A 23,320-nucleotide genomic window follows, 5' to 3' on the forward strand; every position below is an offset into this window, starting at 1 on the left:
GAGACCCTCATCTCTACAAAAATATGTAAAAATTAGCCAGGTGTGATGGCATGTGCCTATAGTCCCAGCTACTTGGGGGGATGAGGTGGGAGGATTGCTTAAACTCAGGAAGTCGAGGCTGCAGTGAGCCAAGATTATGCCATTACACCCCAGCCTAGGTAACAGGGGAAGACCCTGTCTCCGGATAAAAAAAAGATTAGTCCCCGCAGAGTGCAGCTTATCAGGAAGATTAGATAGATATCTCTGAAAACAATGAATCATAGCCTTCTAAAGTGATATATTACCCATATTCTATTTCTGAATATGGATCACATTTTCTACCTCTATTATATCCCTTAGGGGCAATACTTGCTTTCTTCCTGTCCCATGCCATTGTTTCTGAGTAGTGTTCTGAATGGGATAGCCATTTGTTTAGTTCATAATGGCCTTTTAAACATTTCAGTGCTCTTGTAGGGTGTGATAGCTGGAATCAACGCCAGTCTTCGGGTCAGTCGCAAGCCTCCCTTTGTGGTTAGCCGAACAGAAGGTTACATAGGAGTCTTGATTGATGACCTCACTACTCTGGGCACCAGTGAACCATACCGCATGTTTACCAGCCGAGTAGAGTTCCGTTTGTCACTGCGCCCTGATAATGCTGACAGCCGGCTCACACTGCGAGGTAACTCTTTCCTGAGTCCTGCAATCTAGCCAGGCATGGTGGCTCACACCTATAATCCAAGCAATTTGAGAGACCAAGGCAAGAGGATCACTTGAGGCCAGGAGTTTAGGACTAGCCTGGGCAACATAGTGAGACCCTGTCTCTACAAAAAAATTTGCTTTAAAAACCACACTTCTCATTACATTCTCTTTCTCCCTTCCCTAGGGTATAAAGACGCTGGCTGTGTGTCCCAACAACGATATGAAAGAGCTTGTTGGATGAAGTCTTCTTTAGAAGAAGGCATTTCTGTGTTGAAATCTATTGAGTTTTTGAGCTCTAAATGGAAAAAATTAATCCCAGAGGCTTCTATAAGTACTAGTAGAAGTCTGCCTGTCAGGTATGCATTTTTAATATAGACTTTTCTCACTTTTTATAGAAAAATAAGATCATAAGATCATTTCATAGAGACATTACCTATGTGTTCCTACCTACACATTTCAAATGAATGTAGCTTGTTTTTGGCTTCTTTTCAAAATCCTTTAGCTGTAACTCATCTTTTTTCTTTCTTTTTTTTTTTTTTTTTGAGACAGAGTCTCGCTCTTTCACCCAGGCCAGACTACAGTGGTGCGATCTCAGCTCACTGCAAGCTCCGCCTCCCGGGTTCGCGCCATTCTCCTGCCTCAGCCCCCCCGAGTAGCTGGGACTACAGGCGCCTGCCACCGCGCCCGGCTAATTTTTTGTATTTTTTAGTAGAGATGGGGTTTCACCGTGTTAGCCAGGATGGTCTCGATCTCCTGATCTTGTGATCCGCCCGCCTCGGCCTCCCAAAGTGCTGGGATTACAGGCGTGAGCCACTGCACCCGGCCTAACTCATCTGTTTTCTAAGTATTAAAAAATATATGGCTGGATGCAGTGGCTCACACCTATAATCCCAGAATTTTGGGAGGCCAAGGCAGTCGGATCACTTCAGTTCAGGAGTTTGAGACCTGCCTGGCCAATGTGGCAAAATCCCATCTCTACTAAAAATACAAAAATTAGCCGGGCGTGGTAGTGCACACCTGTAATCCCAGCTACTTGGGAGGTTGAGGCAGGAGAATCACTTGAACCTAGGAGGCAGAGGTTACAGTGAGCCAAGATCACGCCTCTGCACTCCAGCCTGGGTGAGAGTGAGACCCTGTCTCAAAGAAAAGAAAAAATCACATATATATATATTCTAAATTATTATTTTTATTTTTTATATGATTTCTCTGTGGCTCCCATTGAGTTCTTTTGGCTTTCATAAGATTTAGAAGGCTCAAACCAAGAAAAGTAGTTATCTGCTTTCTTTTCTAGGCTTGGAGCAGTGTGGAATGATCTTATCTTGTCCATGAGCTATAGCAAGGAAACTCCTTTGTTTTTAATTTTTTTGAGATGGAGTTTCACTCTCCTTACTCAGGCTAGAGTGCAATGGTGCGATCTCGGCTCATCGCAACCTCCCAGCTTCTGGGTTCAAGTGATTCTCCTGCCTCAGCCTCCCAAGTAGCTGGGATTATAGGCATGTGCCACCATGCTCGGCTAATTTTGTATTTTTAGTAGAGATGGGGTTTCTCCATGTTGGTCAGGCTGATCATGAACTCCCAACCTCAGGTGATCCCCCTGCCTCGGCCTCCCAAAGTGCTGGGATTATAGGCGTCAGCCACCGCGTGCGGCGGAAACTCCTTTGATAAATAAAGCATAGTGTTATAAATTCTCTGGACTTACTTGAAGAGTCCCTTGCTACATCTTAGGGTTTTTGTCCTTTTCTGTCCATCATTCTAGTTATATGGCCTCTGAGTCTAAAATACATTAATATAGAGCATTTTTGCTCCAGAGATATATTCCTAAGGATCTTACATAATTCAAAATCTATGTATTTTACCCTTGATTTTTCCTATCTGAAAAAATTTAAACTAATTAGAATGAGAGAAGATCCCTAGAAGGCATAAATCTGCAATGATTGTAGCTTAGAAGTACATTATGCACATTATGGTGGCATTGATCATGGGGCTGTGTCTCCAGTATATTTTCCCCCTTTTTAAATCCCCATTTTCCTTATGATTTTTTTTCAACTTAAAGATATAATCATTTTAATGTTCTTCATTCTCTCTAATCTTTCCAAGTGTTCCTTCCTTAATTGCAATCTGGCATATGTCCTTGTTTGGATTTTGTTTCATCAGGATGTTTTATCTTTTCTAACTTCTGTTCCTGAGTTTTCAGTGTCTTTTTTTTTTTTTGAGATGGAGTCTCGCTCTGTCACCCAGGCTGGAGTGCAGTGGCACGATCTCGGCTCACTGCAACCTCTGCCTCCCAGGTTCATGTGATTCTCCTGCCTCAGCCTCCCGAGTAGTTGGGATTACAGGCGCCTGCCACCACACCTGGCTAATTTTTTTTTTTTTTTTTTTTTTGAGATGGAGTCTCACTCTGTCAGGAGTGCAATGGCATGATCTCGGCTCACTGCAACCTCTGCCTCCCAGGTTCAAGCAATTCTCCTGCCTCAGCCTCCTGAGTAGCTAGGATTACAGGCATGCACCACCACACCCGGCTAATTTTTGTATTTTTAGTAGAGACAGGGTTTCACCATGTTGGCCAGGCTGTGCTCGAACTCTTGACCTTAAGTGATCCACCTGCCTTGGCCTCTCAAAGTGCTGGGATTACAGGGATGAGCCACCATGCCTGGCCCAAGTTTTTATTTTCATGAGGGTTTCCCAAAGCACTAGCACCAGCAATGAAACAGATTTTTAATAATAGTAACAGCAGGTTTTAAAGAATTTGCGTAATCATCTTTCATATCAGGGGATCTCATTCATAGAAATGACAGCCTTATTCACAAATAAGGATGGTGGATATCTTTGTCCATTCAGACTGCTATAACAAAACACCTTAGACTGGATAATTTATAAACAACAGTAATTTATTGCTGACAGTTTTGGAGACTGAAGTCCAAGATCAAGGCACCAGCAGATTAGGTGTCTGGTGAGGGCTTGCTGTTTGCTTCCAAGATGGTGCCTTCTTGCTGTGTTCTCACATAGCGAAAGGGCAAAAAGCTCCCCAACCCTCTTTTATTGGGGCACTAATCCCACTTATGAGCGCCAGAACCCTCATGCCCTAATCACCTCCTAAGGGCCCCACCTCTAAAAACTGTCATATTGAGCATTAGATTCCAACATAAGAATTTAAGTGGGGGATACTACCAACATTCAGACTATAGCAGTGGATATATTTGTTTACTAGCTAACTGGCACCAGGAAATGGTTGTAGTGTAAGCAGTTTAAAATTGACTCATTTCTCCAGCTGTTTATTCATTTGTTTAAATTTAGGAGGGTTCACATTATTTCAAAAGTTGTACAAATAATTTATAACACAGGCCAGGCATAGTGGCTCATGCCTGTAATCCCATCGTTTTGGGAGGCTGAGGTGGGCAAATCACTTGAGGCCAGAAGTCAAGACCAGACATGGCAAAACCCTGTCTCTACTAAAAATACAAAAATTAGCCAGGCATGGTGGAGCACACTATTCAAGAGGCTGAAGGAGGAGAATCACTTGAACCTAGAAGGCAGAAGTTGCAGTGAGCCGAAATCACACCACTGCACTCCAGCCTGCGTGACACAGCAAGTCTCTGTATCAAAAAAAAAAAAAAGAAGAATTTATATAACACTATGCTTTCTTTTATAACAAATATCACACTAATTCATGTAATAGGAACTTGCATTGAATGTGACTGATGTGTATTGACGAATATTGAGAGTGTGGGAAGTGATCGTTTTCAACAGTCTCAGATGCTAACTGATGAATAAAAAGATGAACAAATGAACAATGAAAACTTATCAGCTATGTTTTTACCATAACAATCCCAGGAGTAGCCATTTTGTTTAGATGGATTTTTTTTAAAAAGGTCAGTTTAAAAAGGTAATTTGGCCAGATTCCTTTTTAATTCAGGCATATTTCCCTTCAGGAGGAATCAGTCTACATATTTGATTTGAGAATATTTGCAGTCTACCACTTAGCCTTTCTTTCTTTTTTTTTTTTTTTTTTTGAGACGGAGTCTCTCTCTGTCACCCAGGCTGGAGTGCAATGGCACAATCTTGGCTCACTGCAACCTCCGCCTCCTGGGTTCAAGTGATTCTCCTGCCTCAGCCTTCTGAGTAGCTGGGCCTACAGGCGCTTGCCACCATGCCTGGCTAATTTTTGTTTGTATTTTTAGTAGAGACAGGGTTTCACCGTGTTAGCCAGGATGGTCTCAATCTCCTTACCTCGAGATCTGCCTGCCTTGGCCTCCCAAAGTGCTGGGATTACAGGCATGAGTCACTGTGCCCGGCCTTAGCCTTTCTTAGCGAACTCACTTGATCAATGCCCAGACATATAAAGCTAAAAAGATTTTAAAATCTGGTTAAAAATACACTTGCTGCATACATGCCAGACTATGTAGTAAGTGCTGACCAGTTGAACCTGACTCTGAACAGGCATTTAACAGAACAGATACACAAATGCATGTACATGTGCACCTATGCATAACACATACACACACACACACATTTTCTGTCAGGATTACAGAGAAATGTATTGATGTGTTAGGTAGCTCAGAAATTCCCTCCTGGCTTTGTTGAAGTATGCTAACTTATCCATTCTTTGCCAGAGCTCTGTACTCTGAGGCTTAGGCTTGATTCAAAGCAGGTCTTGAAGTTTGGAGTTGAGAATAGCTCAAAGCCTTGTGAACAGATTATTTTAAAACTATCTCGAATTCTGGTGCTCAGGTGATCCTCCTACCTCTGCCTCCCAAAGTGCTGGGATTACAGACATAATCCCCCCAAAAAAGAACATAATTACCATCTTAACTATTTGTAAGTGTACATTTCAGTAGTTTAAGTATATTCATATGGTTGCAAAATAGATCTCCAGGACTTTTTCATCTTGCAAAACTCAAACACTATACCCATTAGACAGTAACTCCCCCTTTCTCTCCTTCCCCCAGACCCTGGTAACCCCATTCTACTCTGTTTCTATGGATTTGACTAGAATCATACAGTATGTGGCCAGGCACGGTGGCTCACGCCTGTAATCCCAGCACTTTGGGAAGCCGAGGCAGGCGGATCACCTGAGGTCAGGAGTTCGAAACCAGCTTGGCCAACATGGTGAAACCTCGTCTCTACTAAAAAATACAAAAATTTTCCAGGCGTGGTGGCAGACATCTTAATCCCAGCTACTTGGGAGGCAGAGGCAGGAGAATTGTTTGAACCTGGGAAGCGGAGGTTGCAGTGAGCCGAGATCAAGCCATTGCACCCAAACCTGAGGGACAAGAGTGAGACTTCTCTCAAAAAAAAAGAAAAGACTCATACAGTATGTGTTTTTGTGACTGGCTTATTTCATGTAACATAATGTCCTCATGACCAGGAATGGTGGCTCATGCCTGGAATCCCAGCACTTTGGGAGGCTAAGGTGGGAGGATCCTTTGAACCCAGGAGGTCGAGGCTGCAATAAGCTGCATTTGTGCCACTGCCCTCCAGCCGGGGTGACAGAGCAAGACCCATTCTCTATAATAATAATAATAAATGTCCTCAGGGTTCATCTACCTTGTAACATGTAACAGGATTTTATTCCTTTTTAAGGTTGAATGATACTCCATTTTATGTATATACCACATTGTGTTTATCTATTCATCTGTTGATGGACACTTGAGTTGCTTTCACCTTATTGTAAATGTAAATGTTAATGTACATGTTAGTGCTGCTATGAACATGGGTATACAAAGATATCTTCAAGACCCTGCTTTCAATTTTTTTTTGTTTTTTTGAGACCGTCTCACTCTGTCACTCAGATTGGAGTGGCACGATTTCTGCTCACTGCAACCTTCGCCCCCTGGTTCCAGCTATTCTTGTGCCTCAGCCTCCCAAGTAGCTGGGATTACAGGCACCCACCAGTAATCCCAGCTACTTTTTGTATTTTTAGTAGAGATGGGGTTTCACCATGTTGGCTAGGCTGGTCTTGAACTCCTGACCACCTGCCTCGGCCTCCCAAAATGCTGGGATTACAGGCATGACCCACCACACCTGGCCCCTGCTTTCAATTTTTTTGAGTGTATACCCAGAAGTGGAATTGCAGCATCATGTGGTAGTTGTAGGTCTTTGTGGGTTTTTTTTTTTTTTTCCTCTTAGTTTTTTTTTTTTAGAGACAGGATCTCGCTATGTTTCCCAGGCTGGAGTGCAGTGGCTTTTCACAGGCACAGATCCCACTATTGATCAGCACAGGAGTTTTGGCTGACCTGGGCTGGCTCACGCCTTCTTAGGCAACCTGGTAATCCCCCACTCCTGGGAGGTCACCATATTGATGCTGAACTTAGCGTGGAGACCCAATCAGCGTAGCACACTACAGTCCAGAACTCCTGGGCTCAAGCGATCCTCCCGCCTCAGCCTCCCGAGTAGCTGAGACTACATGCTCGCACCACCACACCTGGCAGTAGTTCTAATTTTAATTTTTTGAGGAACTGTTTTCTATCGTGATCGCATCATTTTACAATCCCTTCAACAGTGCACAAAATTTCCCATTTCTCCACATACTCACCAACAGTTGTCATCTTCTGTTTTTTGATAGTAGCCATCCTAGTGGATGTGAGGTGATATCTCTTGTGGCTTTGATTTTATTTCTCTGATGATTAGTGGATGTTGAGCATCTTTTCATGTGCTTGTTAGCTATTTTTATATCATTGGAGAAGTATCTATTCAAATTCTTTGCCCATTTTTTAAATCAGTTGTTTAGGTTTTTTTTCCAGAGACAGGGCCTCCCTCTGTCACCCAGGGTGGAGTGCAGTGGTACAATCATAGCTCACTGCAGCCTCAAGCTCCATGACTCAGGTGATCCTCCCACCTCAGCCTCCCAAGTAGCTAGGACCACAGGTGCACACCACCACATCCAGCTAGATTTTTATTTCTTGTAGAGACAGGATCTTGCTGTGTTGCCAAGGTTGGTCTTGAACTCCTGGCCACAATGAACTCTCCCACCTTGGTCTCCCAAAGCACTAGGATTACAGACGTAGTCACCATGCCTCGCCAGATTTTTTTATTGTTGAATTGTAGTTCTTTATGTATTCTGGATATTAACCCCATTTCAGATATATGATTTACAAATATTTTCTCCCATTCTGTGGATTGTGTTTTCACTCTGTTGTTTGTATCCTTTGATGTACATTTTAAAAAAATTTAATGTAGGCTGGGCATGGTAGCTTGTGCCTGTAATTTCAGCACTTGGGAGGCTGAGGCAAGCAGATTACCTGAGGTCAGGAGTTCAAGACGAGCCTGGCCAGTGTGGCAAAACCCCATCTCTACCAAAAATACAAAAAAAAAAAAATTAGCCACGCATGGTGGCACATGTCTGTAGTCCCAGCTACTGAGCGGGCTGAAGCACGAGAATTGCTTGAACCCGGGAGATGGAGGTTGCAGTGAGCACAGATCATGCCACTGCACTCTGCCTGGATGACAGAGCAAGACTCCGTCTAAAAAACAACAACAACAACAACAACAAAATGGATCTAGTTCCATTTGTCTACTTTTGCTTTTGTTTCTTGTGCTTTTGGTGTCAGCCAAGAAATCACTGGCAAAGCTAATGTCATGAAGCTTTTCCTGTATGTTTTCTTCTAGAAATTTTATACCTTAAGGCCTTTCCTTAGGTCTTTAATACATATTGTGTTGATTTTTGTATATGACATAAGGTAAGGGTCCAACTTCATTCTTTTGCTATTTGGATATCCAGCTTTCTCAGCATTATTTGTTGAAGAGACCCCCATTGGGTGGTCTTGGTATGCTTGTCAAAATCATTTGATTATATAGTGAGGGTTTATTTCTGGGTTTTCTTTTTTTCTTTTTTTTTTTTTTTTGTATATTATTATACTTTTAAGTTCTAGGGTACATGTGCACAACGTGCAGGTTTGTTACATATGTATACATGTGCCATGTTGGTGTGCTGCACCTGTTAACTCGACATTTACATTAGGTATATCTCCTAATGCTATCCCTCACCCCTCCCCCCACCCCACAACAGGCCCCGGCGTGTGATGTTCCCCACCCTGTGTCCAAGTGTTCTCATTGTTCAATTCTGACCTATGAGTAAGAATATGCAATGTTTGGTTTTCTGCCCTTGTGATAGTTTGCTCAGAATGATGGTTTCCAGCTTCATCCATGTCCCTACAAAGGACATGAACTCATCTTTTTTTATGGCTGCATAGTATTCCATGGTGTATATGTGGCACATTTTCTTAATCCAGTCTATCATTGATGGACATTTGGGTTGGTTCCAAGGCTTTGCTATTGTGAATAGTGCCACAATAAACATACGTGTGCATGTGTCTTTTAATTATAAAGCATGATTTATAATCCTTTGCGTATATACCCAGTAATGGAATGGCTGGGTCAAATGGTATTTCTAGTTCTAGATCCTTAGGAATCACCACACTGCCTTCCACAATGGTTAAACTAGTTTACAGTTCCACCAACAGTGTAAAAGTGTTCCTATTTCTCCACATCCTCTCCAGCACCTGTTGTTTCCTGATTTTTTAATGATCACCATTCTAACTGGTGTGAGATGGTATCTCATTGTGGTTTTGATTTGCATTTCTCTGATGGCCAGTGATGATGAGCATTTTTTCGTGTGCCTGTTGGCTGCATAAATGTCTTCTTTTGAGAAGTGTGTGTTCATATCTTTTGCCCACTTTTTGATGGGGTTGTTTGATTTTTTCTTGTAAATTTGTTTAAGTTCTTTATAGATTCTGGATATTAGCCCTTTGTCAGATGGGTAGATTGTAAAAATTTTCTCCCATTCTGTAGGTTGCCTGTTCACTCTGATGGTAGTTTCTTTTGCTGTGTATGAGCTCTTTAGTTTAATTAGATCCCATTTGTCAATTTTGGCATTTGTTGCCATTGCTTTTGGTGTTTTATTCATGAAGTCCTTGCCCATGCCTATGTCCTAAATGGTGTTGCCTAGGTTTTCTTCTAGGGTTTTTTATGGTTTTAGGTCTAATATTTAAGTCTTTAATCCATCTTGAATTAATTTTTGTATAAGGTGTAAGGAAGGGATCCAGTTTCAGCTTTCTACATATGGCTAGCCAGTTTTCTATTTCTGGGTTTTCTATTACACTGGTCTATGTATCTGTCTTTGTGCCAGTACCATGCTGTTTTGATTACTGTAGCTTTGTAATATGTTTGAAATCAGGAAGTATAAGGCCTCTAACCATGTTCTTTTTTCAAAATTGTTTTGATTATTTGGGGTTCCTTGTGATTCCATACAAATTTTAAGATGAAATTTTCTATTTCTAAAAAAAAAAAAGCCATGGCAATAACCTTCTAAGTAAATTACAACAAAATAAAGGTATATGTAAATGAAGTAAGTAATAATTAACAGAGCAACAAGTGACCTAGCTAGGTCCATTTTAGGAGAAGGTCTGGGTCAAGTTGTGGGTGGGGGCTTTGTAATATCAAGAGGGGAGACCTGAGATCAGTATAAAAGGGATTAAAGTGGTCATAGGAGCTCCAGCACTTCTGAAGGCTAAACACAGCTGAAGTTTTGCTCACTAGTTTGATCTCAACAAGTGCCAATGAATTAAGTTATTGGAAATCTCACTGGATCTATGTGCATTAATACTTAGGCATGTTCTTTTGTTGGCCTAGGTAAGTTGCCTGGGAATTTTAGTAATTGTCCCTGCTATCTGCATACATTGCTCTCCTCTCCCAAGGAAAGGTGTAAGGCATTGGCCATGGAGGCTTTAGCCCATCCAGAGTGGGTAGTAGAAGCAGAATTGAGAAGTGACTATCAAAAATTTCCATGTGGTAAAAGTTGACATGTAGATTATACCAAATTAGGGGAAAAAAAAATCAGACAGAATATTTATGAACCAGCCGGGCACAGTAGCTCACTCATGTAATCCTGGCACTTTGGGAGGCCGAGGTACGCAGATCACCTGGGCAACATGACAAAACCCTGTCTCTACAAAAAAAAAAAGAAGAAGAAGAAGAAAAAGACTTATGAACCCCTATATCATTTTTATCAGTTTGTTTTGCAGAGACTTAAAACATGCTCATAATGGCCTCTTGTTCTTCCTTAGGGAGTTCAGTAAAAGAAAGCAGGAGATCACTGTCATGGTTCCTAGCATGCAAAAGTATGACTAATTCACAGGACTGTAGGACTTAACATGGCTTAGATGTAAAGTACATACCAGTGCTTAGGGAATTCAGTGAAACCCTTGTTATGAGATGATATTCTATATGAAAGGAAAGACAAAAGGATTACAGCCATGCCACCCTTACCAGCAACTTAATTCTCCAGATAAGGAGTTGGGGAGAATCAAATAATACATCTTATTGAGGTGCTACTGTTTAGCAGATGCTGCTGCATTTGCTCACTATACTTAGAAATAATCTTTTGGGGCCGGGTGCAGTGGCTTATGCCTGTAATCCCAGCAGTTTAGCGGATCACGAGGTCAGGAGTTTGAGACCAGCCTGGCCAGCATGGTGAAACCCCATCTCTACTAAAAATACAAAAAATTAGCCGGGCATGGTGGCGCATGCCTGTAGTCCCAGCTACTAGGGAGTCTGAGGCAGGAGAATTGCTTGAACCCAGCAGGTGGGGATTGCAGTGAGCCAAGATTGTACCACTGCACTACAGTTGATGGGCGACAGAGCGAGACTCCATCTCAAAAAAAAAAAAAAGAAATAATCTTTTGGTATTTATTCCGAGATCTGATATTATTTCAAAGAATCTTGTTCTTGATCTGCCTTATATGACATGGATCCTTATGTTAATGAAACTTTCATATATTTGCAGAGCTCTCGATGTTCTGAAGTATGAGGAAGTTGACATGGATTCATTAGCCAAGGCTGTTCCAGAGCCCTTGAAGAAGTATACTAAATGTAGAGAGCTGGCTGAAAGACTGAAAATAGAAGGTAGAAAATAATTTTTGACTTAACATACCTTTATCATTTGTGCAAATTATGAATAGACAACAGATCCATTATTACTGTTGGACCAGCACAGTGTTAGCTTCTGTGCTTTTCAAAAGTGTGGTCCTCAGCTAACAGCATTGCAACACCTACAAGCTTGTTAGAAATACAGAATCTTGGCTGGGCGCAGTGGCTCATGCCTATAATCCCAGCACTTTGGGAGGCTGAAGTGGGCTGATTTCTTGAGCCTGGGCATTCCGGACCAGCCTGGCCAATATGGCAAAACCCTGTCTCTACAAAAAAAATACAAAAAATTAGCTGGATGTGAAGGTACATGCCTGTAGTGCCAACTACTATGGAGACAGAGGTGGGAGGATTGCTTGAGGCTGGGAGGTGGAGGTTGCAGTGAGCCAAGATCGCTGTACTCCAGCCTGGGTGACAGAGCAAGATGACATCTAAAAAAAAAAAAAAAATTAAAAAAAGGAAATACACACTCTCAGGCTTCACCTCAGACCCACTGAGAATCTATATTTAAACATGCTTTTCAGGTGATTTACATGCACATTTCAAATAAGTGGTACTGCAGAGTCCTCCTATAAATAAATATATATATATAATATGTGTGTGTGTGTGTGGGGGTGTGTGTGTGTGTGTTTTGTTTGTTTTTTTTTTTTTTTTTTGAGGAGTTTCCTTCTTCTTGCCGAGGCTGGGGTGCAGTGGCATGATCTCGGTTCACTGCAACCTCTCCCTCCCGGGTTCAAGTGATTCTCCTGCCTCAGCCTCCTGAGTAGCTGGGATTACAGGCATGCACCACCACGCCTGGCCAATTTTTTGTATTTTTAGTGTTCACGGGGTTTCACCATGTTGGCCAGGCTGGTCTCGAACTCCTGGCCGCAGGTGATCTGCCTGCCTCGGCCTCCCAAAGTGCAGGGATTACAGGCGTGAGCCACTGCACCTGGCCAAAAATAAATATTTTTTATAGGAGGGCACCACAGTACCACTTATTTGAAATGTGCGTGTGTGTGTGTGTGTGTGTGTGTGTGTGTGTTTTGGTTTTTTCTTTTTTGAGATGGAGTTTCACTCTTGTTGCCCAGGCTGGAGTGCAATGGTGCAATCTTGGCTCACTGCAACCTACACCTCCCAGGTTCATGCAATTCTCCTGCCTCAGCCTCCCAAGTAGCTGGGGTTACAGGGCCCCGCCACAAGGCCCGGCAAATTTTTGTATTTTTAGTAGAGACAGGGTTTCATCACATTGGCCAGGCTGGTCTCAAACTCCTGACCTCAGGTGATCCGCCCGCCTTGGCCTCCCAAAGTGCTGGGATTACAGGTGTGAGCCACTGCACCCACCTTTTTTTATATATTTTTTTAACCCTGAACTTTCTTTTTATACTCTCCCCACCTAATGTTTTAATAATGAGAAAAATAATACTATCTTTGGCTTTGACAGTATACTGAAATACTCTACCATTGACAAATACTTACTTTGTATCAATACTCTTGGTCAGTTTATAGACCATCAAAGCCACAGGTGTCTCTGGTAGTTGCTCTGCATTTTTTTAAGTTTTTCATAATGAAAATTTTTATTATGAAAATACTGAAGCTGGGCGTAGTGGCTCACGCCTGTAATCCCAGCACTTTGGGAGGCTGAGGTGGGCAGATCACCTGAGGTCAGAAGTTCGAGACCAGCCTGGCCAACATGGTGAAACCCCATCTCTACTAAAAATACAAAAAAAATTAGCTGAGCATGGTGGCAGGCACCTATAATCCCAGCTACTCGGGAGGCTGAGGCAGGAGAATTGCTTGCACCCAGGAGACGGAGGTTGCAGTGAGCCGAGATCGCACCATTGCACTCCAGCCTGAGCGACAAGAGCGAGACTTCATCTTAAAAAAAAAAGAAAAGAAAATACTGAGAATAATATTGGCTTCTGCATTTTGATAGAAGGTGTTTTTTCATGGGTGGAAAATGATGTAGTGAAAAAAGCAGGGAACAGGATAACATGGTGAGAAGGGAAGACAACGTTGGATGATGGTGTGCTGTTTAAACAGGAAAAGACTATGCTCTTTGGGAACCAGCCAGAATGGTGATCATGCTGCATTCCTTCTAGCAGTGGCATTTTCTTTTTTTTTCTTTTTTGTTTTTTTTGAGACGGAGTCTCGCTTTGTCGCCCAGGCTGGATTCCAGTGGCGCAATTTTGGCTCACTGCAACCTCCACCTCCTGGGTTCAAACAATTCTCCTGCCTCAGCCTCCTGAGTAGCTGTGAGTACAGGCATGCACCACCACGCCTGGCTAATTTTTTTATTTTTAGTAGAGACGGGGTTTCACTATTTGGCCAGGCTGGTCTTGAACTCCTGACTTCAGGTGATCCACCCGCCTCGGCCTCCCAAAGTGCTGGGATTACAGGCATGAGCCACTGCTCCTGGCCTTTTTTTTTTTTTTGAGACAGAGTCTTACTCTGTCACCCTGTCGCCCAGGCTGGAGTGCAGTGATGCAATCTGAATTCACTGCAACCTCGGCCTCCTGGGTTCAAGCCGTTCTCCTGCCTCAGCCTCTCAGGTAGCTGGGACTATAGGCGCGCACCACCACACCTGGCTAATTTTTGTATTTTTTTTAGTAGAGACAGTGTTTCACCATGTTGGCCAGGCTGGTCTCAAACACCTGACCTCAGATGATCTGCCCACTTCGGCCTCCCAAAGTTGTTGGGATTACAAGCGTGAGCCACCATACCCAGCCAGCATTTTTTTCAGTTCCACAAAGGCCTATCACCTTGCAATGCTTTGGATGTCTGTGTAGGATGACCCAAGTGCTACCTACCATTCCACCACACAAGTTTACAAAAGTCTAGCAACAAAAGGAAACTCATCAGAAACTCTAGAATTATTCTTCCAAATGATTAAACACTAGCAATATATTAAGGTAGAAGAAGGATCGTTGACCTGTTATTTAACCATCACAATTTCTCTATTGAGTAAAAATTTCTTTATTAAACACTTAGGGCTGTTAGCTCTGGGGAAGAGTGATTATATATTTTAAACTTGGTTTGCAGTTTAACTTTGTTCAATAAATCGTCAGGTTCAGGTTAGGATAATCCAGAAAAATTATCATTAACTTGTTTATAGAAAGCCCTGACTTCAAACATTGAATAGCTACTGTTTTTACTTGTTCTTTAAAGACTCTGGCATATATAAAGACTCTCATAACTATCATGGCTTAAAAAAAAAAACTATACTAGATTGAAATATAACACATATCAGTGGTTTTCAGATTGCTACCTGAATCCCTCCACTAGACAAAACATTTCTTGAGGGCATAAATCAGTGTGAGATTCTTCTTTGTATTCTCTCTCTTGTTTTGGTATATGTGAATACATATAACATTATACCCTTATATACCTTTAGCATATGCATTACCTCATATATTTCATGATACCTTGAAGAGTCTATTCTTGAGTCATAACATTATATTACAATTTGCTGTACTAATTTATTATATTACAATATTATATAAGCTATTTACATGCATTATTTCATTTGATACTTAGAACTGCCCTGTGAAGGACAGATATTAGCATTGTTGTCCCAGTTTTACAGATAAGTGGTAATTGCCCAAGATCACACAGTTGGTGAGTGGCAGAGCTGGGACTGGAACCTACCTTGTCTGATTGCAAATCCTGTGTACTTCACAACTATTCTTTGTTGCCATAAAGACCCTCAGAAGTCATCTGGGCCAGCCCTTGCAATTTCTAGAAAAAGAAGCTAAGTCCCAAAATGATGATGATGTACGCATAGTCAGAGGGTAATTCATTGTTGGAGTCAGACACAGAGATGAGATGTTCTGGCTGCCAGTTAAGTGATGGAAAAAGATGCTACCAAAACCTCAGAGGACTCCCTTTCTTGAACAGGACAGAATAAGCACCTCAATTTAGGTTTTAAAACAGGTTTTTAATTTAATTTTCTAAGAGCAGAATGCTTTAAACAAAATAATTGCTGAATTATCTTCCTAACATCACTTTTGAACAATCCCTTAACTAAATTATTTAAATTATGTTTTGTCAACTAAGAAGCTTTACTTTTAAAATTTATAGCTCTATATGAAGATAATTTTAAAAACCATTTTCTTTTTTTTTCTTTTTTTAAATTATTATTATTATACTTTAAATTTTAGGGTACATGTGCACAATGTGCAGGTTAGTTACATATGTATACATGTGCCATGCTGGTGTGCTGCACCCATTAACTCACCATTTAGCATTAGATCTCCTAATGCTATCCCTACCCCCTCCCCCCACCCCACAACAGTCCCCAGAGTGTGATGTTCCCCTTCCTGTGTCCATGTGTTCTCATTGTTCAATTCCCATCTATGAGTGAGAACATGCAGTGTTTGGTTCAAAAAACCATTTTCTTAGAGAAGTAGCTTATCTCGGCCGGGCATGGTGGCTCATGCCTATAATCCCAGCACTTTGGGAGGCCAAGGTGGGCGGATCATGAGGTTAGGAGTTCGAGACCAGCCTGGCTAACATGGTGAAAACCCATCTCTACTAAAAATACAAAGATTAGCCGGGTGTGGTGGCTTGCGTCTATAATCCCAGCTACTTAGGAGGCTGAGGCAGGAGAAATTGCTTGAACCTGGGACATGGAGGTTGCGGTGAGCCGAGATCGCGCCACTGCATTCCAGCCTAGGCAACAAGCAAGACTCCGTCTCAAAAAAAGAGAGAAATAGCTTATCTCTAGGACATAAAATTCAACCTCACAGCCTGTTGAGAAAAATGTTCCAGCCAAGATTTGCACTGACAGCGGAAGCAAATTCTTTTTTTTTTTTTTTTTTTTTTTTTTTGAGACAGAGTCTCGCTCTGTCACCCAGGCTGGAGTGCAATAGCGCTATATCGGCTCACTGCAACCTCCACCTCCGGGGTTCAAGCAATTCTCCTGTCTCAGCCTCCCGAGTAGCTGGGATTACAGGTGGATGCCACCACGCCTGGCTAATTTTTTATATTTTTAGTAGAGATGGCATTTCACCATGTTCCCCATGCTGGTCTCGAACTCCTGAGCTCAGACTATCCACCTGCCTTGGCCTCCCAAAGTGTTAGTATTACAGGCATGAGCCACCATGCCTGGCCACAAATTCTTTTTTTACTTTTAATTTTACAGATATTTGAAAAGGACATGCACTAAACTACTAGACAGAATGTTGTAGTTAATATGCAAGACACTCCATTTATCTTAGCTTCAGTTTCCTCCTATGTAAAAGGGAACACCTACCCAACCCATCTCATGAAATGAGTGTTGAATGAGATGATGTACACAAAAGCTTTTTGTAAATTGTAAGAGGCTACATAAATGTAAGTTGTTAGTATAATATAATCTGGGTATTATAACATGATTCTGATTTTGTTGACCAGCCACTTATGAATCAGTGTTGTTCCATCAACTACAAGAAATAAAGGGAGTTCAGCAAGATGAAGCTCTCCAACTGCCAAAAGACCTAGATTATTTGACTATCAGGGATGTGTCTTTGTCCCATGAAGTTCGAGAGAAACTACATTTTAGTCGTCCACAGACGGTAAGAAAATAGGCAGGAGAATAGAAACAAGTTATAGATAAAGATACAGTGCTTTACTTTTTTAAACCTGGGGTTATAATGGCCATATAACTAATGTTTTATTTAGTAATAAGAAACTTCCAGCATGGGCAACACAGCAAGACCCCATCTCTACAAAAATACAAAAATTAGCTGGGCATGGTGGCATGCACCTGCAGCGCCAGCTACTCGGGAGGCTGAGGTGGCAGATACCTGAGCCCAAGATACTGAGGCTGCAGTGAGCCATGATTGCACGACTGCACTCCAGCCTGGGCAACAGAGTGAGACCCTGTCTCAAAAAAAAAAGAAACTTGACCTCAGATTTTTTTCTTGTGTTTCTAAGACAGATGTTGGTATGTTTGTATGAGAGATGATAAAGCTTAACTTTAACTAAATAACTGGAAGTCAAGAATTGGTTTGATTGGAACTATTCTCTAGTCCCAACCATGTGATAAAGCATCAGAGCAAACTATGCAAGATAGTACACGTGTATGGCTTAAAGGAAACCATACTAGGTTAAAATATAACTCATATTTGTGATTTTCAAGTCACTACTTGGAGTCCTCCCTAGGAGTTCCATAGTGTTGCCTTGGGAACTAATGGGAGAAAGAGGGGAGCCAAAAAATGCCCCCACGACGTGCTTCAGACTAATTGTGAGAGGGTATATGCATGTTCCTTTGTGTAAACAAATAAACTTTTAATTTACTATATAGTAATTAGTATTGGGCTTCTAATAAATGTTTAAAGACTGATAAACTGTACTTACTGATTCTGAAATACACTTTTCTCCACATTTTAACATCTCTAAAATTGCATCTTTTTTTTTTGAAATGGAGTCTCACTCTGTCACCAGGCTGGAGTGCAGTGGAACGATCTCGGCTCACTGCAACCTCTGCCTCCTGGGTTCAAGCGATTCCCCTACCTCAGCCTCCCAAGTAGCTGGGACTACAGGCGCATGCCACCACACTCGGCTAATTTTTTTTTTGTACTTTTAGCAGAGACGGGGTTTCACCATGTTGGCTGGGATGGTCTCGATCTCCTGACCTCATGATCTGCCCGCCTTGGCCTCCCAAAGTCCTGGGATTACAGGCGTGAGCCACTGTGCCTGGCCAGTTGCATCTTTATTATCTCAAACATTGATGGTGTGTCACAGTTTAATGGACTTTTTTTTTTTTTTAGTAGTGTTTCATAAAATAAAGGGGCATATTACAAAAATATAGACTGTAGAAAAATTTGAAAAAAACTATTTTTACAGGGAGGAGTAATTTCATTAATGTAAGACTTAGCAACAGTCATCATGGAAACCAGGAAAATAAGCCTTAAATTTTATGACTTTGTCCCTTCCTATTGATTTCAGGTTATGTTTGTATGGATAATCATAGGCTACACTGCCACACTGTCCAACATGATAGCCACTCGCCAATTGTGGTTATTTACATTAATTAAAATTAAATAGGCCAGGTGCAGTGGCACGCACCTATAGTCCCAGCTACTTGGGAGGCTGAGGTGGGAGGATCGCTTGAGCCCAGGAGGTAGAGGCTGCAGCAAGTCATGATTGTACCACTACATCCCAGCCTGGGTGACAGAGTGAGACCCTGTCTCAAAAAAAAAAAAAAAAAAAAAGAAAGAAAGAAAAAGAAAAAAATTAAATAAAATGTAAAATTCAGTTCCTCAGTCTTACTAGCCACATTTCAAGTGCCCAGTAGCCACATATGACTAGTGGCTACCATATTGGACACTGCATTATTGCAGTGCACATGTTATAGAAGATTTCCATCATCATAGAAAGTTCAGTTGGACAGCACTGGTCATAGGAGTTCAGAACTCCTTGCCCACAATTCCATAATACAAAAGGCTCTGGCAGAAGTTTGCCACAAGCTCATTTGGTAGCAAAACTGAGCTCAGCTCAGAAGAGGCTATATGGTCTTTATACTGTTCAGAGTGAATATTCATACATTTCACTGTAAAAATACACTGCAGAAATATTAATAGGATTAAAAATGTGGGGCGCTGCCCCACACACTGCTGAGGCTGTTACATTAGGTACCGCCTCAAGGATTAGATATATCTTATTACAAAAACATATGGCTTCAAGGATTTCATTTCATTTTATTTTTTTGAGAGAGGGGCTTACTCTGTCACCCAGGCTGGAGTGCAGTGGCATAATCACAGCTCACTGCATTCTCGACCTCCCAGGCTCAAGTGATCCTCCCACCTTTGTTTTCTGAGAGGCTAGTACTACAAGTGTGCACCACCATCCTAAGCTAATTTTTGTTTATTTTCTGTAGAGACAGAGTCCCACTATTTTGCCCAGGCTGGCCTCAAGAATTTCAAATAAGGGACTGTGGACCTATATTTGAAGAAAGGAACTTGATTACAGTTTTTCTTAGTTTAATGGGACAAAAAAGTAGATACTCTAACATCTATTAGTTATGTAATCTTGCACAAGCTATTTTAACATTTCTGTGCCTCAGTTTCCCATTTGTAAAATGAAGACATAAATAATAATATTTCCTTTATCTACTTTACAAGGAAATATGTTAAGATAATACATCAAAATAATAATTAAGAAAATATTGTATAAACTATACTATACAGATTGTTATTTGGAGGAAAATAGATTTGATTTGACATAGCATAGCTCACTTAGTTTCTCTTGTGGTATTGATTCTTAGATCGGGGCTGCTAGTCGCATACCCGGAGTAACACCTGCTGCCATCATCAATCTGCTGAGATTTGTGAAGACCACTCAACAAAGACAGGCGGCTATGAATGAATCATCCAAGACTGATCAATACTTATGTGATGCAGACAGACTTCAAGAGAGAGAGTTATAGCTTTCAATTCATAAAAGATTTTTAAAGAGCATATAAATAATTTGATCAATACAACAGTATAGATAAAAGAATTATTTAGCACATGTTAAAATAGCTTTATTAGGTTACTGTGGGTTTGCCATTAATTTCTGAGTGGGACAGAAATTATAATTGTGCTTTTTCGTGTATATGAAAAAACTAGTCGTAAACAATTTGTACTCTTTCTTTAAGGAGCTGTAATACAAATAACTTTGTGCAGTGTTCATCAAAGAGAGAGACAGTGAACCTAAAACTGAACCTGGAATAAAACTCAACATGCAGATTTGCCTACTCATAGGGACTTTGCCTATTAAGTCTACCAAATTAAAAGTCTTATCATTCAGCGTGTTTTGAGAGTTAATAATCTTTTGCTTGGTTATACTAGGCTAGGAAGCAATATCAAAGCCCTTAAATTCTCAAGACTAAAGACTTGAGATTATATAAAATTATCCAGAATCATTCAGCTAATACTATTGGAATATAGTATGTAGGGTGAAAGTTGACAGAAATCTGTACTTCTTCAGGAAATCCTCACTGGTAATTGTTTTGAACATTAATGAAAGCCCTATAAAATAGAAAGATTGGAAATCACCATTGTTTCCTATTATCCACAGTGTGGATGGATACTTATTTGGTGACCTAGTTATGGGAGAATTGAGTAACGTTAGTTATTTTATATCATACCATAAAAAAATTTTCTTAAGAAATTGTCATGGCCATCATTTCTTAACAATGAAGACAGGTCCATAGTAACTGGTGAGTGGTGTTTCCCTGTTTTTAAGTCAGAATGACAGAAAAAACAGAATAGTGGTAGTACCCCTCTTCCTCTCCAGTACTTCAATGGTATGTCTTCACAGGGGTTAGAGTGGGATAATCAGCTGGGCCTTTTGACTCAGATACCTCAGATACCTCAACCATTCTAAATAGACTAAGGGATGAATACAGCCAAATGGGCCAGACAGCCCTGCTTGTCTCTGGAATTCCAACCCAGATCTCTGGTGTCAGCCTAGGGAGAAGCTCCCGTGTCACCTTCGGGCCAAAGCAGGTACTCAGGAGAGTTCTAAGGGCCCCAAAGTCACTTTGGCTACAGATGTGTATGTTAAGCCTGATTATGGGTGTGAGGCAACCAAGTATCTTGTTACTATAATTGCATATGGCCACTTGGAGGTAGCTTAGTTTTCATGGGTTTATTTTATCTAATTTTAGTCTTTCCAGAAAGCAATAAGATTAGTAGCAAGTAAAAAGTATTTGTAGTGCTGGATAATTTAGGAATGATGAATATTTTTTAATACTTGATTCGGTGATTTCAAAAGGTCGTAACTTTTAGTCATAGCTACTCCTGGGCAAAATTCTTCTTACAGAGACAATATTAATTACAATACCACATTGTGTATATATTTTGAAAAGAGGCTGGTTGCAGCAGCTCACGCCTGTAATCCCAGCACTTTGGGAGGCTGAGGCGGGTGGATAACCTGAAGTCAGGAGTTCAAGACCAGCCTGGCCAACATGGCAAAACCCCATCTCCACTAAAAATACCAAAATTAGCCAGGCGTGGTGGAGCAAGCCTGTAGTCCCAGCTACTCAGGAGGCTGAGGCAGGAGAATCGCTTGAACCCAGGAGGCAGAGGTTGCAGTGAGCTGAGATTGTGCCACTGCACTCCAGCCTGGGCGACAGAGTGAGACTGTTTCAAAAAAAGGAAAAAGAAAAGAAGGTATTTTGTGTTTTTGTGCTACCTGTTCAGCAAAATAATGAAATTCATTGTTTCTAAACTTTTTTTTCTGATTAAATACAAGAGTAAAAAAAGTGAATGGAGTGCCTTTTGAATAGAATATAACAAAAATTTATCTTAAAGAAACAGGAAGTAACCTGGCACCGTGGCTCACGCCTGTAATCCCAGCACTTTGGGAGGCTGAGGCAGGTGGATCACGAGGTCAGGAGATCGAGACCATCCTGCCCAACATGGTGAAACCCCATCTCTACTAAAAATACAAAAATTAGCTAGGTGTGTTGGCACGTGCCTGTATTCCCAACTACTCAGGAGGCTGAGGCAAGAGAATCACTTGAACTCAGGAGGCAGAGGTTGCAGTGAGCCAAGATCATGCCACTGCACTCCAGCCTGGCAACAGAGTGAGACTCTGTCTCAAAAAAAAAAAAAGAAACAGGAAGTTCAAATATTTTGGGAGGTTCTTGACAGCTACAATTTGGGGCTAGTGACACTACACACATATAAAGAAACTTTAAAGTTTCTTAGTAATGAAGGTTTGTAATGCTATTCCATTACAATAGTAACTGTCTCACTGAAAAATGTTTCATGGAAAATACATATTTTAGATTCTGTGATTTGCTTTAGGATGTGAACTTCTTTATTTTTTAGAGACAGGGTCTCACTCTGTTGCCCAGGCTGTAGTGCAGTGGTACAATCATAGCTCACTGCAGCCTTGATCTCCTGGGCTCAAGTGATCCTTATGCCTCAGCCTCCCAAGTGGCTGGGACTACAGGCACATGCCACCATGCCTGGCTAAGTTTTAAAAAAAAGTTTTGTAGGAATGAAGTCTCACTATGTTGCCCAGGCTGGTCTTGAACTTCTGGCCTCAAATGATCCTCTTGCCTTGGCCTCCCAAAGTGCTCAGATTACAGGCATGAGCCACCACACGTGGCCTGAAACCTCTTTAAATCCACAATGTTTGTATGTTAACTTAAACAGAATATGTTAATATGTCAAAACAGCCTACCCTCTGGTGCTGCTATGCAGAAGTACTACAGAATATGATGCCCTAGGAAGAAATCAGCTAAAAATGTGACCTTACTCAATGTAGTTACTTCATAGAAATCCCATCACTGACAATAATCAGCTGCCAACGAAAGCTGGCCATACTTGTGACTTCCTCTATTCACCACAGACCAGACTGCCTACCAGTTGAAAAAGCCAGGTATTTTTTCAATTCAATTCAACAGGAACACCAAGAAATAAGAAATGACTAAGAAACACTAAGCATTTGTAAAATTACTGGGGGAGGAAGGATGAAGATACGAACCTATGCTAAATTAAACGATTATGGCCTTGAAAATGAAGTTCCTTTATAGCCAAGAGCTTAAATTTTGTTACTGAGGGTTTTAAAAGTATTTTGTCATTTTTTAGTTTCAACCTAGATTGGAGTAGCTATGGCTTTTCTACTTCAGAAATTTCAACTCCTAGAAGAATGCCCTGTCCAGAAGAAGTGGTCAGGAGTATCAGGAAAGCCACCAGCAGAGACTAGGGGTTTATTCTGATCTGGAAGAGCCACTTAACACTGGAATGCACACAGTGAAAATTAA

General features: G+C 41.2%; 1 protein-coding gene across 17 annotated transcripts in view; it reads left to right on the forward strand.

Moving 5' to 3' along the window:
• Positions 1–20,348, forward strand: part of MTO1 (mitochondrial tRNA translation optimization 1) — a 43,399-nt gene extending 23,051 nt beyond the window's left edge. For 13 of the 17 annotated variants that reach the window (XM_063812503.1, XM_003950876.5, XM_003311402.7 and 10 more), the window contains 5 exons: positions 454–658; positions 863–1,034; positions 11,459–11,577; positions 16,972–17,132; positions 19,826–20,348. In XM_063812503.1, coding sequence (XP_063668573.1) covers positions 454–658; positions 863–1,034; positions 11,459–11,577; positions 16,972–17,132; positions 19,826–19,987 — 819 coding nt within the window. In that variant the 3' untranslated portion in view covers positions 19,988–20,348. Of the gene's footprint in view, positions 1–453; positions 659–862; positions 1,035–5,825; positions 5,990–11,458; positions 11,578–16,971; positions 17,133–19,825 lie in introns of all 17 variants that reach the window. The other 4 variants (XM_063812511.1, XM_009451555.5, XR_010157731.1 and 1 more) reach the window with 3 other exon arrangements.
• The last annotated feature ends 2,972 nt before the right edge of the window (positions 20,349–23,320 follow it).

This window comes from Pan troglodytes, chromosome 5, assembly GCF_028858775.2.
Source record: "Pan troglodytes isolate AG18354 chromosome 5, NHGRI_mPanTro3-v2.0_pri, whole genome shotgun sequence".
Lineage (NCBI taxonomy): Eukaryota > Metazoa > Chordata > Mammalia > Primates > Hominidae > Pan > Pan troglodytes.